Genomic DNA, 15,456 nt, shown 5'->3' with positions numbered 1-15,456 from the left:
AACGCGTCCCAGCTGGCGGCCTCCGTTGTCTCTAGATTCCTAATAAAGGAGATAGCAAGCGGATGAACTCGCAGAGCATCAGCCACCATAATGTTGGTGTCCGTTGCCAGGTGGTACAGTTCAGGATGGGACTGCCACAACGGTTTCTGAACCTGCCAATGATCGAGCCAGAAGCGTGTGGACTTGCCATCGTTGACACAAAACTGCGCACCCAATGCAAAAGCTGGTCAGACCGCTTGGATCCCATTCCAAAAGGCCGAACCATTGCTTTTAGCCTTGAACAAATTCCCATCCGGAAAATATTTAGCCCGAAGGATGTCTGCCCAGAGTCCCGACTCATTTTGGGCTAACCGTCACCACCATTTAGTAAGCAGGGCCACGTTCATGAGTTTAGAGTTCATAACACCCAAACCATCGAATTTTTTTGGCCTACAAACCGCTGCCCATTTCACTAAGTGGTACTTGCGCTTGGTCCCGGCTCCTTCCCAAAAAAACCGAGAGTGCGGAGTATCGAATCTAGCGTGAACCCCATCCGCTAGTAGGAACATTCCCATTGTGAAAATAGGAAGGGAGGATAAGCTCGAGTTGGTGAGAATAAGCCGCGCCGCCGAGGACATAAACCTGCCCCTCCAAGGGCTCACCCGGTTAGCAACTTTCCCATACAGAGGTTCCCATTCCGCAATGGTTAGTTTCTTAGACGAGATCGGAAGGCCAAGGTACTTAAGCGGGAAGCTCGCCAGCTTGCAGTTAAGTAGGTTGGCGATCCGAGCGCTTTCTAGATCATCCACCACAATGGTGATCACTTCACTCTTCAGAAAGTTGATCTTAAGCCCCGAAAGGATCTCGAAAGCGAGCAGTTGTAACTTAATTGTAGCTATGCTGTGATTGTCGGGCTCGAAAAGGAGCATCGTATCACCTGCGTATTGCAAATGCGTAACCCCACCAGGGATAAGGTGGGATACAAGCCCTTTAATGTGCCCCGCTACCCTAGCTTTTCTAATCAAGGCCGCCAAGGCATCCGCAACAAAGTTAAAAATGAGAGGCGAGCTTGGGTCTCCCTGACGAAGACCACGTTTGTTACGGAAAATCTTACCCATTGTGCCATTGATAGTGACCGCCGTGTGCCCACCACACACGAGGTGCATGATACGATGCACAAAGCCTGCCTCAAACCCCTTTTTGAGGAAGACCTCTTGCACAAACTCCCAGTTCACGCGATCGTAGGCTTTCTCGAAGTCTAATTTCAGAAGCACTCCCTGTGCCTTGGTGCGTTTTAACTCGTGAACGATTTCTTGTAATGCGATTGGTCCCTCAAGAATGTTACATCGTTTTAAAAAACCTGCTTGACTGGTACTAATGACACGTTGGGCGACCGGAGCCAACCGCGAGGCTTAAGCTTTCGCAATTTTTTTGAAAGGAACATTAATCAATGTAATGGGTCTAAAAAGGTTAATGTTATCCGCCCGTTTCACCTTAGGGATGAGGCTAATGGCCCCGTAATTCAGGCGAGAAAGGTCAACCATGCCTAAAGCGAAGTCGTTGACAGTATCATAGAACAGGTGCTTAAGGCAGGGCCAAAACCTCTTGAAGAACTCGACAGGCCACCCGTCCGGTCCAGGCACCGTGCTCGTTTTCATGCCGTCAAGGGCCTGATCTATTTCCTCGGGCAAGAAAGCCAGAGAGAAGACAGAGAGAGACTTTGAACGGAGTGAACAGAGTGAGAGTAGAAATGTAAGAGAGAGAGAGGCTGAGAGAGAAGATAATTGTCGAAAATCCAACTCGATGCCCAGGTTCATCTGCTCCTGGTAAAAAAACAAATGCTAGAAAAATAAATAAAAATATACAATTTTTTGTGTTGTAGATAATTTCATGCGTGAGGTCCGCTCCAAATTTCAACACATTTCGGCGTCTGAGCAGCTCCGAGGCGACCCAGAGGAAAACCCCGAGTCGCGCCGGCTAAACAATTGTGCATGCAGATGCTATGTACGAGTGAAAATAGTGGCAGGCGTGGTTCGAGTGGCGGCGGCTAGGGTTTTCCCCCAGGTCGCCACGGCAAAACAATTTTGCATGCAGATGCAATCTACGGGTGAAAACAACGGTGGGCGAGGTTCGAGTGCCGGTGGCGTGCTAGGGTTTTCCTCTGGGTCGCCTCGGCTAAACAACTCTGCATGCAGGTGCTATCTACAAGTGAAAACAATGGCGGGTGAGGTTCGAGTGGCGGAGGCTAGGGTTTCCCCTTGGGTCGCCCCAGCTAAACAAGTGTGCATGCAGATGCTATCTACGGTTGAAAACGGTTGCGGGCGAGGTTCAAGTGGCGGCGGCAACGGTTTCCCCCCGGGTCGCGCCTGCAAAACAGATGTGCATGCAGATGCTATCTACGAGTGAAAACAGTGGCAGGCGAGGTTTGAGTGGCGACGGCTAGGGTTTCCCCCTGGGTCGCCCCGGCTAAACAAGTGTGTATGCAGATGCTATCTACGAGTGAAAACAGTGGCGGACGAGGTTCGAGAGTTCGAGTGGCGGCGGCTAGGGTTTTCCCCTGGGTTGCGCCGGCTAAACAATTGTGCATGCGGATGCTATCTACGAGTGAAAAGAGTGGCTGGTGAGGTTCGAGTGGCGGCGGCTAGGTTTTTCCCCCGGGTCGCCCGGCTAAACAACTGTGCATGCAGATGCTATCTACAAGTGAAAACTGTGGCGAGCAAGGTTCGAGTGGCGGCGGCTAGGGTTTCCCCCTGGGTCGCCCCGGCTAAACAAGTGTGCATGTAGTGCTATCTACGAGTGAAAACAGTGGCGGGCGAGGTTCGAGTGGCGGCAGCACGGGTTTCCCCCGGGGTCGCGCTGGCTAAACAAGTGTGCATGCAGATGCTATCTACGAGTGAAAATAGTGGCGGGCGAGGTTCGAGTGGCGACGGATAAGGTTTTCCCTTGGGTCGCCATGGCTAAATAATTTTGCATGCAGATGCTATCTACGAGTGAAAACAGTGGCGTGCGAGGTTCGAATGTCAGTGGCTAGGGTTTCCCCCGGGTGGCCGCGGCTAAACAACCGTGCATGCATATGCTATCTACGATTGAAAACAGTGGCGGGCGAGGTTGGACTGGCGGCGGCTAGGGTTTCCCCCCGGGTCGGCCTGGCTAAACAACTATGCATGTAGATGATATCTACGAGTGAAAACAGTGGCGGGAGAGGTTCGAGTGGCGGCGGCTAGCCCCCCCCCCCCCTGTCCGCCCGGCTAAACAACTGTGCATGCAGATGCTATCTATGAGCGAAAATTGTGGTGTGCGAGGTTCAAGTTGCGGCGGCCGTGGTTTCCCCCCGATCGCCCCGGCTAAACAACTGTGCATGCAGATGCTACCTCACTTACATCATCCAAACATAACCTCGCATCACGTGGACATCACATCCATCTCAAAAAGAAAAAGAAAAAATATAGAAAAAAGTTTCTCAAAAAATAATCTCACTTACATCGTCCAAACATAACCTCCAAGAAAAAAAATCAAAAACTTTCTCAACGCGACCAACCAACATGCGCCACATGGCATAGCCGGCTCGCCATCCTTCCGGTGCGCCTTAATGGGTTTAATTAAAATATGATTGTGACTTTAAAAAAATGTTTGCACAATGTAAAAAAAATACTTTCGTAATTTTAAAATAATGTTTCATATCATTGGAAAAAAAAATTCTGACATTTATAAAAAATTCGTGTGTTCCAAAGTTTTACAAAAAGATTATACAATGTAAAAAAATGTTAGAATAATATCAAAACATGACAATGTGTAAGCTGGTGGAAAAGATGGTAATTCAACACGGCCAAGGGTCTGGCCCAAGCTGACACTAAAAAAAAATATTCAGCATGTACGTATAAAAATGATTTATGTGTATGCAAAAAATGTACAATGTGTATTCGAAATAGTCTACATGTATTTGGAAAGAGATAAATAAAAGGAAAAAATAAAAAGAAGGAAGCTGATTTTCACCCGCAAAAAATAAACAGAAAAAGCACCTGTAAACAAAGAAAAGAAATACACACAGAAGATTCTATTACAGGTTTGAACCGGCCTATGCAACCTTCGTAAAATCACTCTACAGTGCTGGGCTGGCCATTAGCTGCTCGCCAGAGGCGAGATGAGGGTAAGTAATGTCGCCGTAAGCGAGACATAGCCCTCGCGGATGTCTGGCCCAAGCTGAAACTGAAAAAAAAATGTCTGGGCCAAAAGCCCACGTGATATTTCTGCTGGTCCTGCGCTTCGGCCGAGCGAGCCGATCCCCAAATCCGGGACAACGCCGGCCGCCGGCCACTGTTCCTTCCTTGGGGCATCCACCTACCCACGGACGGAGATCTCTCGACGTGGCGTCGCCGCGGAGTGCCGTGCCGATGAGCTGGCGCGGGAGGCCGCCGGCGACCGGGGAGGACGAGGGAGATGGCCGCGTCTCCGCCCGAGTTTGCGCGGCGCGGTGCGGAAGCGGGGGGAGGAGGAGGAAGCCGGCGGCCACTGTTGACGGTAAGAGCATCAGCCGTGGTGCACTGCTTTTCTTTTGGCCCCACCTACCTATTTTGGGGTAGTTGACAATATTTCATCCATGATAAGCAGAGGAACATGCCGGTGCTTCCCAGAAGGCTGAGAAATGGTGTGCTTGGCTCGGTTCCTGGAGCAAACATATCGGCTCGGCCGAATAGACCGACGGCCAGGAGACCGAAGAGTATCAATCATTCACCGCTGCCTGAAAAAAGTACTAGTGTACTAGTATCAGATTTTCAGATAGGAAGGTAACATCCTCCCACTAGTATAGAGAGCTATAGCAGCAATAATAGCTTGTGCCTGCAAAACCGACTTGACATTCGATGCGGTTACTTGAATGAAAATTGTGCTGTGGCTATTCTTTGTGTTGCTAGAAATCACACACCCAATCCTGCTACATTGTAACAGAGTACCATCATAGTTTCTGTTACAAAAAGGGTTAATTGACAATGGCAGAGGTTCCCGCAAATGTCAGAATATCATGCCACAGTCAAGTCCTGAGCGCCTCTTGTAGTGTGTTTATCGATGGTTTTCTAAACAAAACTGTCTCATCTGATGGGTCTGGTTTGAGTTGCGTACTAATTAGTTCTCGGGCAGGCAAAGATGGATAATTGTTGACAAAAGACTGTAGGGTAGATTCCTTTTAGCCAGCCATTGTGCGAAAACACACGACGGTACCTGCGTCTAGGCGCACCCGAATCGACAAAATAATTGTTACGGAAATAGAGAAAAAAAAAAGATCTTGAAACTTTCTCGGAACAAGTATATCGTCTAGTGTAAAGTTTCGCGGCAAAATGACTTTTGTGGTATTCGGAACGAATAGAAACAAAACCGATACCATGTTAAACTTACTATTCACACAGTTTGTAGTTGCAATTTTGTCTTTTTTGCCAACAATACCACAAGTAGTTTTGTCCTGAAACTTTACATTTGAGTAATACACTAGTCAATGCTTGTTCTGACAAAGTTTCACATTTTATTGATTTTTCTACTATTTTTTATTTCCAAAAATCCGCACCAGCCTGTGTGTAGCTATATTGGCATGAAAAGGAGTATGGAATGAGAAAAAGGAGTCTACGGCCCCGCCACAAAGTGCACCCCGCACCAAAAAAAGCTAAAAAGAAGCAAAGCTACCAGCACCGGATCCAAAGATCTTTGCTTTACCTCAGAAAAAGAGCATCAATTCAGACACAAGTAATCTATATTTATATGCCTTGAGCTTCCTTTTGCCTCATCTCAGCAAAGAAGAAAAGAAAGAACATATTCATTGCCACCTCTCGATCATATATTCTTGCTTGCCTTGTAGCTAGTGGCATTCCTTTGGGTTTCTGCTGCACACAGCTCACCTGACCATCAGGCATGGACTCTCCTCCTGTATATTGCTGCAGAGCATCTCCCCCCTCCTCGCTCTCCTCCAACACTTGACGGCACCGGCCTACGCCTGCAATCAGCCATCTCTGGGGTGCCCAAACAGCTCGATCAGCTGCCTCCCTGTTCGTCGGCAGCGTTGCGTACGTGAATCTTTCTTTCTACATGCTCCTTCTTTCCTTTGACAAGAACGATTATTGCTTGCTAGTGGCAGTGGCTAACCGCAAACAGGTTTCTTTTCCTTTTTCTTTTCTACATGCAGCAAGCAAAGTTGTTGGTTCCAGCGGCGCAACGCGGCTATGGAGGTGGCCGTCAGCGCAGCACGGTGGGTGGTGACCAAGGCGCTTGCCCCGGTGACAGATGGCCTGCTGGAGGCGTGGGCGGCCAGCGCTGGGCTCGGCCCCAACATTGATGCCCTCAAGATGCAGCTGCTCTATGCCCAGGGGATGCTCAACAACGCCCCGGGGCAAGGCAGGGACATCACCAACCCTGCGCTCAAGGGGCTGCTGCACAAGCTGCGGCAGCTGGCCTACGTCGCCGACGACGCGCTCGACGAGCTGGACTACTTCCGCATCCAGGACGCGCTGGAAGGCACCTACCACGCAGCAGCCGGCGTGGATGACCTGGGCTGCCTCCAGGCCCTCGCCCTCAACGCTCGCCACACGGCTAGATATGTTGCCGGGAAGATCAAGTCCATGAGCTCCTGCTCGCGTGCTGCTAGCCCACTTGATGCCCAAGAAGATATTGGTGGGAGCCGTGGATGCTCATGTGCCGGCGGATGCAGCATGCCCAAGGTTGCCTCTGGTGCTGTTCAAGCTGCTGTTGGTAAACACTTCCCGTGCTGCTACTCTTCTCCTCATACCAGTGAGTTAGTCGAATCGTCCAACGTGCCAGCTGCAAGCAAATGGTGGCTCCTCTGTGGCGCCTGCCCACCTAAGGCACCGACACAGAGAGTTGGCACCACAGAGGAAACACCAAAACTGAAATTTGATAGGGTGGAAATGTCCAAGAGAATGATAGACATCGTAGAGCAGCTGAAGCATGTATGTGCTATGGTCTCCACCATTCTCAATCTAGAGCTACTAAGCTTAAGCCGTATTCCTAACCCAGACGTGATTTCTAAGGATCGACCCAAAACAACCCCACAAATTATAGAGCCCCAACTATATGGGAGGGATGCCCAGAAAAAGAAAATTGTAGATGGCATCACCAGGGGTGAATATTCTTCCGAACAACTTACTGTCCTTCCAATTGTTGGGCCAGGGGGTGTTGGGAAGACTACCTTTACACAACACATATTTGAAGAAGTGAAGAGCTGTTTCCAGGTTAGAATTTGGATATGTGTGTCTCTCAACTTCACTGCTGATAGGTTGGCACAAGAGATTTTGGAACAGATCCCTAAAGATAACAGTGAAAGTAAAAACAGTAGCAAGGAAGAGCTAATTGAACAAAGGTTAAGATCAAAGAGGTTCTTACTTGTCTTGGATGATGTGTGGAAATATCATGACGATGAGTGGAAAAAACTATTAGCTCCGTTCAAAAAAGTTGGGACAGAAGGCAATATGGTTATAGTCACAACTCGAATTCCAGGGGTAGCAAACATGGTCAGGACAGTTGACCATTCTATAGAAATGGAACGTCTAGGTCCTCAAGATATTATGTCTTTATTTGAAGCATATGTATTTGGGGACCAACAACAACCATGGCAAGAACATTATGAATTACATGATGTTGGGCTCAAAATAGTGAAAAATTTGAAGGGTTCCCCTCTTGCTGCAAAAACTGTGGGTAGATTGCTGAGAAACCAACTTACACGTGACCATTGGACAAGAGTTTCAGAAAGTAAAGAGTGGGAGTCACAAGTTAGTGACAATGACATTATGCCAGCTCTCAAGCTTAGCTATGATTATCTCCCTTTTCATTTGCAACAATGTCTTTCCTGTTGTGCATTGTTTCCCGAAGATTATGAATTTCATGCAGAAGAGTTGGTTCATCTGTGGATTGGACTTGGTATTTTACACTCAGATGATCAGAAGAAAAGAATTGAAGATGTTGGATTGTGTTACCTAACTGACTTGGTTAATCAAGGGTTTTTCAAAAAGAATGTATCGAGCTTTGGCAGTCCTTGTTACACCATCCATGATCTACTACTTGAGTTGGTAGTGAAGGTCTCATCATATGAGTGTCTTAGCATATCCAGCTCTAATGTGATGTCCATACAAATTCCCCCATCTGTACGTCATTTGTCTATCATTGTAGATGATGCGGACGTCAAGGACAAAGTGACTTTTGAAGACTACAAGAGGGGTTTGCGTGCATTGGAAAAAAGATTTGAAGTTCAAAACCTACAAACTTTGATGTTATTTGGAGAATACCATGCAAATTTTTCAAGGGTTTTTCGTGGTTTATTTTTTGAAGCCAGAGCCCTTCGTACTGTCTTTTTTTCTGGAGCATCATATAATGTGGAGGATGTATTGCCCAACTTTCCAAAGCTTGTTCATCTTCGCTACTTAAGGATCAAGTCATCAGCTGGTTTTTATGATGACAAGAGCTTGTGTGTACCTAGTGTGCTGTGTAGATTATATCACTTGGAAGTCATTGATCTACTAGGATGGAAGGGCCGCTTCGGTTCAACAAGATATATGAGCAACCTTGTAAAATTGCGCCATTTTGTTGTGCCCCGAGAAGAACTTCACTCTGACATATTTGAGGTGGGAAAACTAAACTTCATCAATGAATTAAGGGCATTTAGAGTGAGAAAAGAAAGTGAGGTGTTTGAACTGAGTCAACTAGGGAAACTAGGAAATATTGGAGGATTACTTGGTATTTACAATCTTGAAAAGGTGCAATCAGAAGAAGAAGCAACTGAATCAAAACTGATACAGAAAAGCCACATGCAAGAGCTAATACTAGGATGGGATGTTCACAGATCTAACAGGAATCCAACGTTTGAAGAAAATGTGCTTGAAAATCTTGTGCCACACAGAAATCTTCAATGCCTACGCATTAGAGGGCATGGCGGCACTAATTGTCCAAGATGGCTAAGTTCAAACCTCTCCGTCAAGAATCTGGAGTCTCTTTCTCTGGATGATTTGTCTTGGGGAAACCTTCCACCTTTAGGAGAGATGTGGATGGTCAATGGTCTTGGCCTAGAGTATCAGAACTGTAACCTAGGCCAAAGATTTCAAAATTTGAAAAGGCTAGAATTGGTTAAGATACCAAGATTGAGAAAATGGGTTTGGGACAATACTTCTCATTTATTCTCTCAACTAGAAGAACTCACTATTAAAGATTGCTCTGAACTCACTGAGCTGCGATCTTCACATCATAGTTGTGATCAGCCACAGCAAGAGAAGAGCATGGCTTGGTTTTGTAGACTTAGGTCTCTCAGGATAAAAGACTGCCCAAAGCTATTGTCATTTCCTCCAATCCCTTGGACTTCTGGCCCTTGCTCTGCTGTGATAGAACAGGTGGGCAACGGTCTTGAGAAGCTAGTTTACATAGAAGAGAACGGATCCGAATCAACTTATTCGCTGGAAGTGGAGGGAAAGGATGGCCAGGATTGTGTGTTCTTGAATAAGTTGGTTTTCTCTAATCTAACTTATCTGAAAAAGTTGGTGATGAGAAATTGCTCTCCTCTGCCGCTCGATCGCCTCCTAATGCTAACATCTTTGGAGTTCCTCCAGATAAGTGGTTCAAGTAATGTATTATCCCTGGTTGAAAGTTTGAGTCATGTCCGATGCCAGCTACCTGTTAAAAAGATAAGTGTCGAGCGATGTGGTTGCAATGGTAAGGAATTGACACAACTGCTCTCACTTGTGCCGGAACTCACCCAAATGAAAATAGTGGGTTGTGAGGAGATAAAATGGCTGGGTGTGGCGGAGCAATCATCAACATCTTCTTCTGCCGCTGCTGCTGAAAAATTGTATCATGGGCAAATCGGCCAGCAGCAGCGAGAGTCAAAAGGGGGAGTAGACGGAGTGCTGCTCTTGACTCCCCAGCTACAGAAGTTAACCATCGAAGGGTTCCCAGAGCTGAGCTTGCTCTCCTATTCACTGGAAGGTGACAGGGAAGGAGGTGGGCTCCAAGGTCTCCGCTCCCTCCAATCATTGAAAATAAGGAACTGCCCCATGTTACTCCACTCCTATTCAATCTCTTCTATTCCTTTTCTGACCTCTCTGCAAGAATTAATGTTGATGGATTGTGGGGAGTTCAGAGGCGAGGGCATAGGCCCTCTCCTCGCCCAATGCCACCTTACAAAGTTATCCATCTTTAAAACCCCCAACTTCTTCGCTGGTTCTGAGCCACTTGACAAGGAGCTTCTTCCCCGCTCCTCTGCACATCAGGAGCTTGATCTGAGGACAGATGATATTGCAGGGTTCCTTGCTGCTCATAGGTGCAGCCTTCTCTCTTCCTCCCTCACCACCCTAACTATTGGTTCGAACGAAGATGCCGAGCGCTTCACACACGAGCAAGCGGAGGCCCTTGTGCTCCTCACCTCCCTCCATACGCTCGTGTTTATTTATTGCGAGAAGCTGCAGTGCCTCCCGGCAGGTCTAAATAGACTTGCCAGCCTCGAGACATTACAGATAGTGGAGTGTCAAGTCATTCGGTCATTGCCAGAGGACGGCCTCCCGAGTTCTCTGCAAAAATTGGATATCAGCAGATGTCCTGCCATCAAGTCGCTACCCAAGGGCAGCCTCCCAAGTTCGCCGCAATTATTAGTTATCTACAAGTGCCCTGCTCTGATGTCTCTGCCCAAAAACGGCCTCCCAAGCTCACTACAAAATCTGGTAATCTGGGACTGCCCCGCCTTAAAGTCGCTGCCGGAGGATGGCCTCCCAAGATCTCTGCAGGAACTACAGATCGCTGGGTGTGCTGCAATCAATTCGCTGCCCAAGGGCGGACTCCCAAGATCACTGCAAGTATTGGATGTCGGTTATTGTGACAACGAGGAGCTAAAGAGGCAGTGCCGCAAGTTAAGAGGAACCATTCCCAAGATGCTAATTTAATCTGACCAAAGGTAACAACCACTCATTCCTACTTCCTACTCACTAATTTCCCCTGCCTTTTCCTAACCTCTGAAGCATCGCAGTAGATATTCTCTGTTTTGTTCAGTTCATTGAAATTGCTGCCACTCCACCTGAATAACCCACTTGTTTTCTATCTACTCTGCAGGGCACTTATTCCACTTGTGCATTCTTTTAGCCTCTTAGAATCCAAACATGTATATTTCTATGTTGCCATTGCCTAGCTCAACTGGTTGGGGGAGTGGCATGCGAATTTAGGTTCCTATTTATTCTTGAGGACCAGGCTTTCCTTTCCCCAATTTTAGCTGCATGCATCGTTCCGATGCAGAGGCTGGGGGCAAGCCTCCTTTTCCATAAAAAAAAAGTGCAAGCAGCAAGATCTCAGTTTGCATCTTTCATCAGTAAATAAAACTGGTCAGTACAAGCATTACCATCCCATACACACCTGTAGTTCCATAAACTATAGCATCTCCAAATCATTTGTTTTTTTGGGGTTTGCTTTTCCTTGTTACCAGATTATTTGACGTTCTGAACAGTGTTTGTTTTTAATCTACCCTGCAGGGCTCTCTGTCTTGGGAGTTGTACATTCTTTTAGCTATGTAGAATTCTATCAATCCATGCACATCTGGCGCACGAGGCTTGCGTGTTATCTTTCTGTACATTAATCAGGTATGTACATGTAAATGTAACTTTATTCCTGCTGTATGTTCAGATCATTGACGCAAACTGCAGTTCACTTGAATAACCACTGAAGCATTCTCTGTTTTGTTCAGTTCATCGATGCATAAGTTGGATGGGTGGATGAGAAGCTTACTTTGCTACCCCCTCAGCCACTCCATGGCCCACAAGTCAGTTCTCGTGGGTGATTTGAAATTTGTTGTTTTCAAGCACTTCCGAGCAAATAAAGGTTTACAGGTAGGCCTCTGTTTTCATTGAGTTTATGATGTTGTGTGTTGGAATAAGCCATGCCCTACGGCGACGATCGGCGTCAGCACGCCCAGGTCGAGTCCATGGTGGGTGCGTGCGCGTCTGTGTGCACGCTCGAGTGGGCTGCATGGCCGGGTGTGCTGTCAGTGCATGGCGTGAGTCTGTTGCAGTGCAGCCCGATCGCCGGGACGTGCGTGGTGGCCGTGTGTATAGCTAGCGTGTGGTCTGCGTCCAGGTTGGTAGTGTCCTGTGCGCGGCCGTATAGCTGGCCAAGTGAGTAGACGTGCATGCGTGGGTTGTTAGCTACATGACCGTGTGCGTGTGTGTGCCCCGGGTATAAATCCCCCCGCCCGTGTACTGGTTGGTTGCCGTGGTATGTGCCGAGCCAGAGTTCGTGCTCAATGGAAAATTAGGCTGTCTGTGCGGCCGAGGGCGCCGTTCGTGCGACGAGGCAGCTGGTCCGGGGTTTGTCCCAACATTGTGTACCTTATTAGTCATTCCATCCTTCGTATTTTACTTTTAGAGTAGGCATCAACCCAATATATCCGGTTATATACTCTGGAACCATTGAGATTCAGTGCTAAGAAATTCCTTCCAGGTTGAGTTTGCTGGGGGTGCTCTACAGTGTGGCGAGTTATCACGGTGCGCAAGATTGGGGATTCTAACCAAAAGGTAACTTACTACTGGAACTGCTATACATTTTGCAGCAATTTCGATCAGCCACAATGTTTGCACCAAACTTTGATTGGCATGGTCCTCGAACACGAAAATGCTAATGATGAAAGATACACAATCATGATAAACCGCCTTTCCATTCATGCTGCCCTCGGTTCATGTATAATGTTAGTTGGTGTGCCTGTGACACGTGTGATGGTGCATTGCAGGGGAGCACGGCTTCTCAGCAGATTGTGGTTGGGAGTCCATTGTGCGAGGACTAGCACAAGATCCGCGAGCTACTTTATTCACAATTCTTCTTGCTTTAGAGGTGATCCTCATGGAGCTGCACCATTGCTGCCACTGACCAGTGAATAGACAAGTGGAAACTGCCTTGTACTGCCATCCCACCTGAATAACCCACTTGTTTTTTATCTACTCTGCAGGGCACTTCTTCTATTGTACATTCTTCTAGCCTCTTAGAATCCAAGCAAGTAAGTATATTTCCATGTTGCCAGTGCAAGCAACATCATCCCATGCATCCATGTACTTCCATAAACTGTAGCATCTCCAAATCATTTGTTTTTTGGGGGTTTGCTTTGCCTTGTTACCAGATTATTTGACGTTCTGATCAGTGTTTTAATCTACCCTGCAGGGCTGTCTGCCTTGGAATTGCACATTCTTTTAGCCTTGTAGAATTCTATCCATCCATGCACACCTGGCACGCATGGTTCTTGTGTAGCATCTTTCTGTACATAAATCAGGTAAGTCATTCAGCTCAAAGTCATTCTCGTTTTCTTGAGCTCATCAAAATTACTCCTGCTGTAAATGTAACTTTACTCCTGTTGTACCATAACCACTGAAGCATCAAAGTCATTCTCTATTTTCTTGAGTTCATCAAAATTACTGCCATTTCAATTGAACAACCCTCTTTTTTTAATCCACCCTGCACAGTTCACCATTGTTCCATAAAACTGTGGCATGCCCAAATCATTTTGTTGGGTTTGATTTACCTTATTACTAGACAATATACAGTTATGAACAATGGTTGTTTCAATCTATCATGCAGCTTTGCCTCGGAGTTGTAATTCTCTGCATGCGTGCAACCACACACGGTTCTCATAACATTGATTGAGCATTGTGTCAATTCCTATGTGGCAAGACAGGTCTAACTCAACTTGTGGGTAAAGATGTACACCCTGGAAGGTTGTCCTTGGGCATGCCAAAACCTCTGGACAGGGCCATAATTCGGCGAGGCTACAGATGATTAGGCGAAGTCATGGTGGTGAGTATGTGTTTTACTCCATTGTTAAATTAGCTGCATACCTGAGACTTGCTTATTTTGTAATTTCTGCACTATTATGAAATTTCAGATTCAACTTATAGAGAAGTTAATAATGAGCAATGTCATTTCTAAGAAGGTATGAGATATATTTGATTCCTTTATGCCATAGTGTAAATTCATTTTATCACCATTTTTATGGTACAGTCATCTTGATGTGGAGATTATGCCACGATATAAATTTGAGACAATTAAAGATAGGAATCTAATGGGTTAACTTCTCTAGCACCTAAAGTATTCAGAGCCTCCATATTAAAACGAACAAAACAAAAATGGTAAAACTTCTTTTGCTGTTGAAAATGAAAAATGAAAAAAACTGCTGTTGCTCATTCCATTTCCTAGCTAGTCACCAGCCATAAGCACTTGACTAATATCTAACCAGTTCAATTTTCTCATCAACCCTGAGCCACCCGTGCCAAAAACTGGGCCAATAATCCCCAGAAACTATCTTGTCTCAGTCTACAGCCACTGACTATAGTGCTCTCCCATATGTTTTTATTTGGTTATTTGTTGGATTCTGCACTTTGTTGTTCATTTACCGTGCTAATAGGTTTTCCTGTAACAGAGCACCGGCTCTGACGCTACTGCTTTCCGTAGTCGGGTAGATGCAGAAGTTGGAAAGGTGGATGAGAAGCTTACTTTGCTACCCCCTCAGCAACTCCATCAGCCAACAAGTCAGTTCTTCTGGGTGATCTGAAATTGGTTGATTTCAAGCAGTTCCTAGCAAATAAAGGTTTACAGGTAGGCCACTTTACTGTGTACCTTAGTCAATCCATCCATCATATTTTACGTTTAGAGTGGGCATCACACCGATATATCTGGTTATATACTCGGAAACCATCGAGATTTACTGCTAAGAAATTCCTTCCAGGTTGAGTTTGCTGGGGGTGCTCTATAGTGCAGCGAGTATATCACGGTGTGCAAGGTTGGTGATTCTAACCAAAAGGGGCTAGGCTTAGAAAGTTTGCTGGGGGTGCCCTACAGTGCGGCGAGTATATCACGGTATCCAGTTGTACTTTGCCTTATGACTGCCTCGTCGTAAGGAAAATTATAGCTATAATAGTAAATCAAGGGGGGAAATTAGTATCATTTGGGGAGACACAGCAGCTGTTTCATTCATCACAAGGAAGAGATGTTTCGATCAAACGAAATTTATTTCCATTCTTTTTTTGTCTTCTGTGTTGGAAGTTGCAGTTGCAAATCTGGTTGAAAAAAATTAGAGGGAAAATGCTGGTATATATATGTGTAAGTTAATCTGCATCTGCAATTCTGAGTGTTATAGCTAGAAAGAGACAGCCACCAAACAACAAATGATTGAAGGAAGCATCGCAATAGGGACCCATCATCCTGTTTCCTGTCCGTCTCACTCGATTTCATAATCTCATCTTGTTATTTCCGCTAGATATTTCCTGTGTGTGTATGAGAGCAACTATTTTGTTCACTTTCAGTTAAGGTGCCGCTATCATCGAATCTATTTGTTTGCTAGCCGTTTTGAAGCAGCTAGCTCCAAAGCAACCAACATGTGCATCCCAACTCTCTACTCTAAATTCTCGACCCCATCCTAGTTTTTGGTACACCAGATTTCGGAGGAGAACTCACACGGAATTTGTTACATAATTA

General features: G+C 46.2%; 1 protein-coding gene across 5 annotated transcripts; it reads left to right on the top strand.

Moving 5' to 3' along the window:
* Positions 1-3,269: 3,269 nt before the first annotated feature.
* On the top strand, positions 3,270-15,103 carry LOC109761798 (uncharacterized). Of its 5 annotated transcripts, XM_073496049.1 has the most exons (11): positions 3,270-4,497; positions 4,588-4,624; positions 6,146-10,861; positions 11,687-11,828; positions 12,439-12,512; positions 12,548-12,675; positions 12,725-12,825; positions 12,941-12,988; positions 13,868-13,915; positions 14,402-14,577; positions 14,708-15,103. In XM_073496049.1, exons 1-10 carry the CDS (start codon positions 4,197-4,199, stop codon positions 14,531-14,533), a joined length of 5,727 nt encoding a protein of 1,908 aa, XP_073352150.1. In that variant the 5' UTR covers positions 3,270-4,196; the 3' UTR covers positions 14,534-14,577; positions 14,708-15,103. The 5 variants fall into 5 exon arrangements, 1 of the variants encoding a protein (XP_073352150.1); XR_012181157.1 differs by lacking the exons at positions 3,270-4,497; positions 4,588-4,624; positions 12,439-12,512; ... (4 more) ...; positions 14,402-14,577; positions 14,708-15,103 and adding exons at positions 4,654-4,763; positions 5,904-6,026; positions 11,475-11,582 and having other exon boundaries at positions 6,146-10,906; XR_012181156.1 differs by lacking the exons at positions 3,270-4,497; positions 4,588-4,624; positions 12,439-12,512; ... (4 more) ...; positions 14,402-14,577; positions 14,708-15,103 and adding exons at positions 5,537-5,709; positions 5,822-6,026; positions 11,475-11,582 and having other exon boundaries at positions 6,146-10,906.
* Positions 15,104-15,456: the final 353 nt, after the last annotated feature.

Source organism: Aegilops tauschii, chromosome 4 (assembly GCF_002575655.3).
Source record: "Aegilops tauschii subsp. strangulata cultivar AL8/78 chromosome 4, Aet v6.0, whole genome shotgun sequence".
Taxonomy (NCBI): Eukaryota; Viridiplantae; Streptophyta; class Magnoliopsida; order Poales; family Poaceae; genus Aegilops; species Aegilops tauschii.
Note: the sequence above shows the minus strand (reverse complement) of the source record. Positions and strands in the feature narration are given on the sequence as shown.

Excerpts from the sequence above, each read along its gene's own strand:
- LOC109761798 (XM_073496049.1), top strand. The coding sequence starts at position 4,197 with ATGTCTGGGCCAAAAGCCCACGTGATATTTCTGCTGGTCCTGCGCTTC. Across the intron at positions 12,676-12,724 it reads TCATGCTGCCCTCGGTTCAT|GGGAGCACGGCTTCTCAGCA; the intron begins GTATAATGTTAG and ends GGTGCATTGCAG. Across the intron at positions 13,916-14,401 it reads GCAATGTCATTTCTAAGAAG|AGCACCGGCTCTGACGCTAC; the intron begins GTATGAGATATA and ends TTCCTGTAACAG.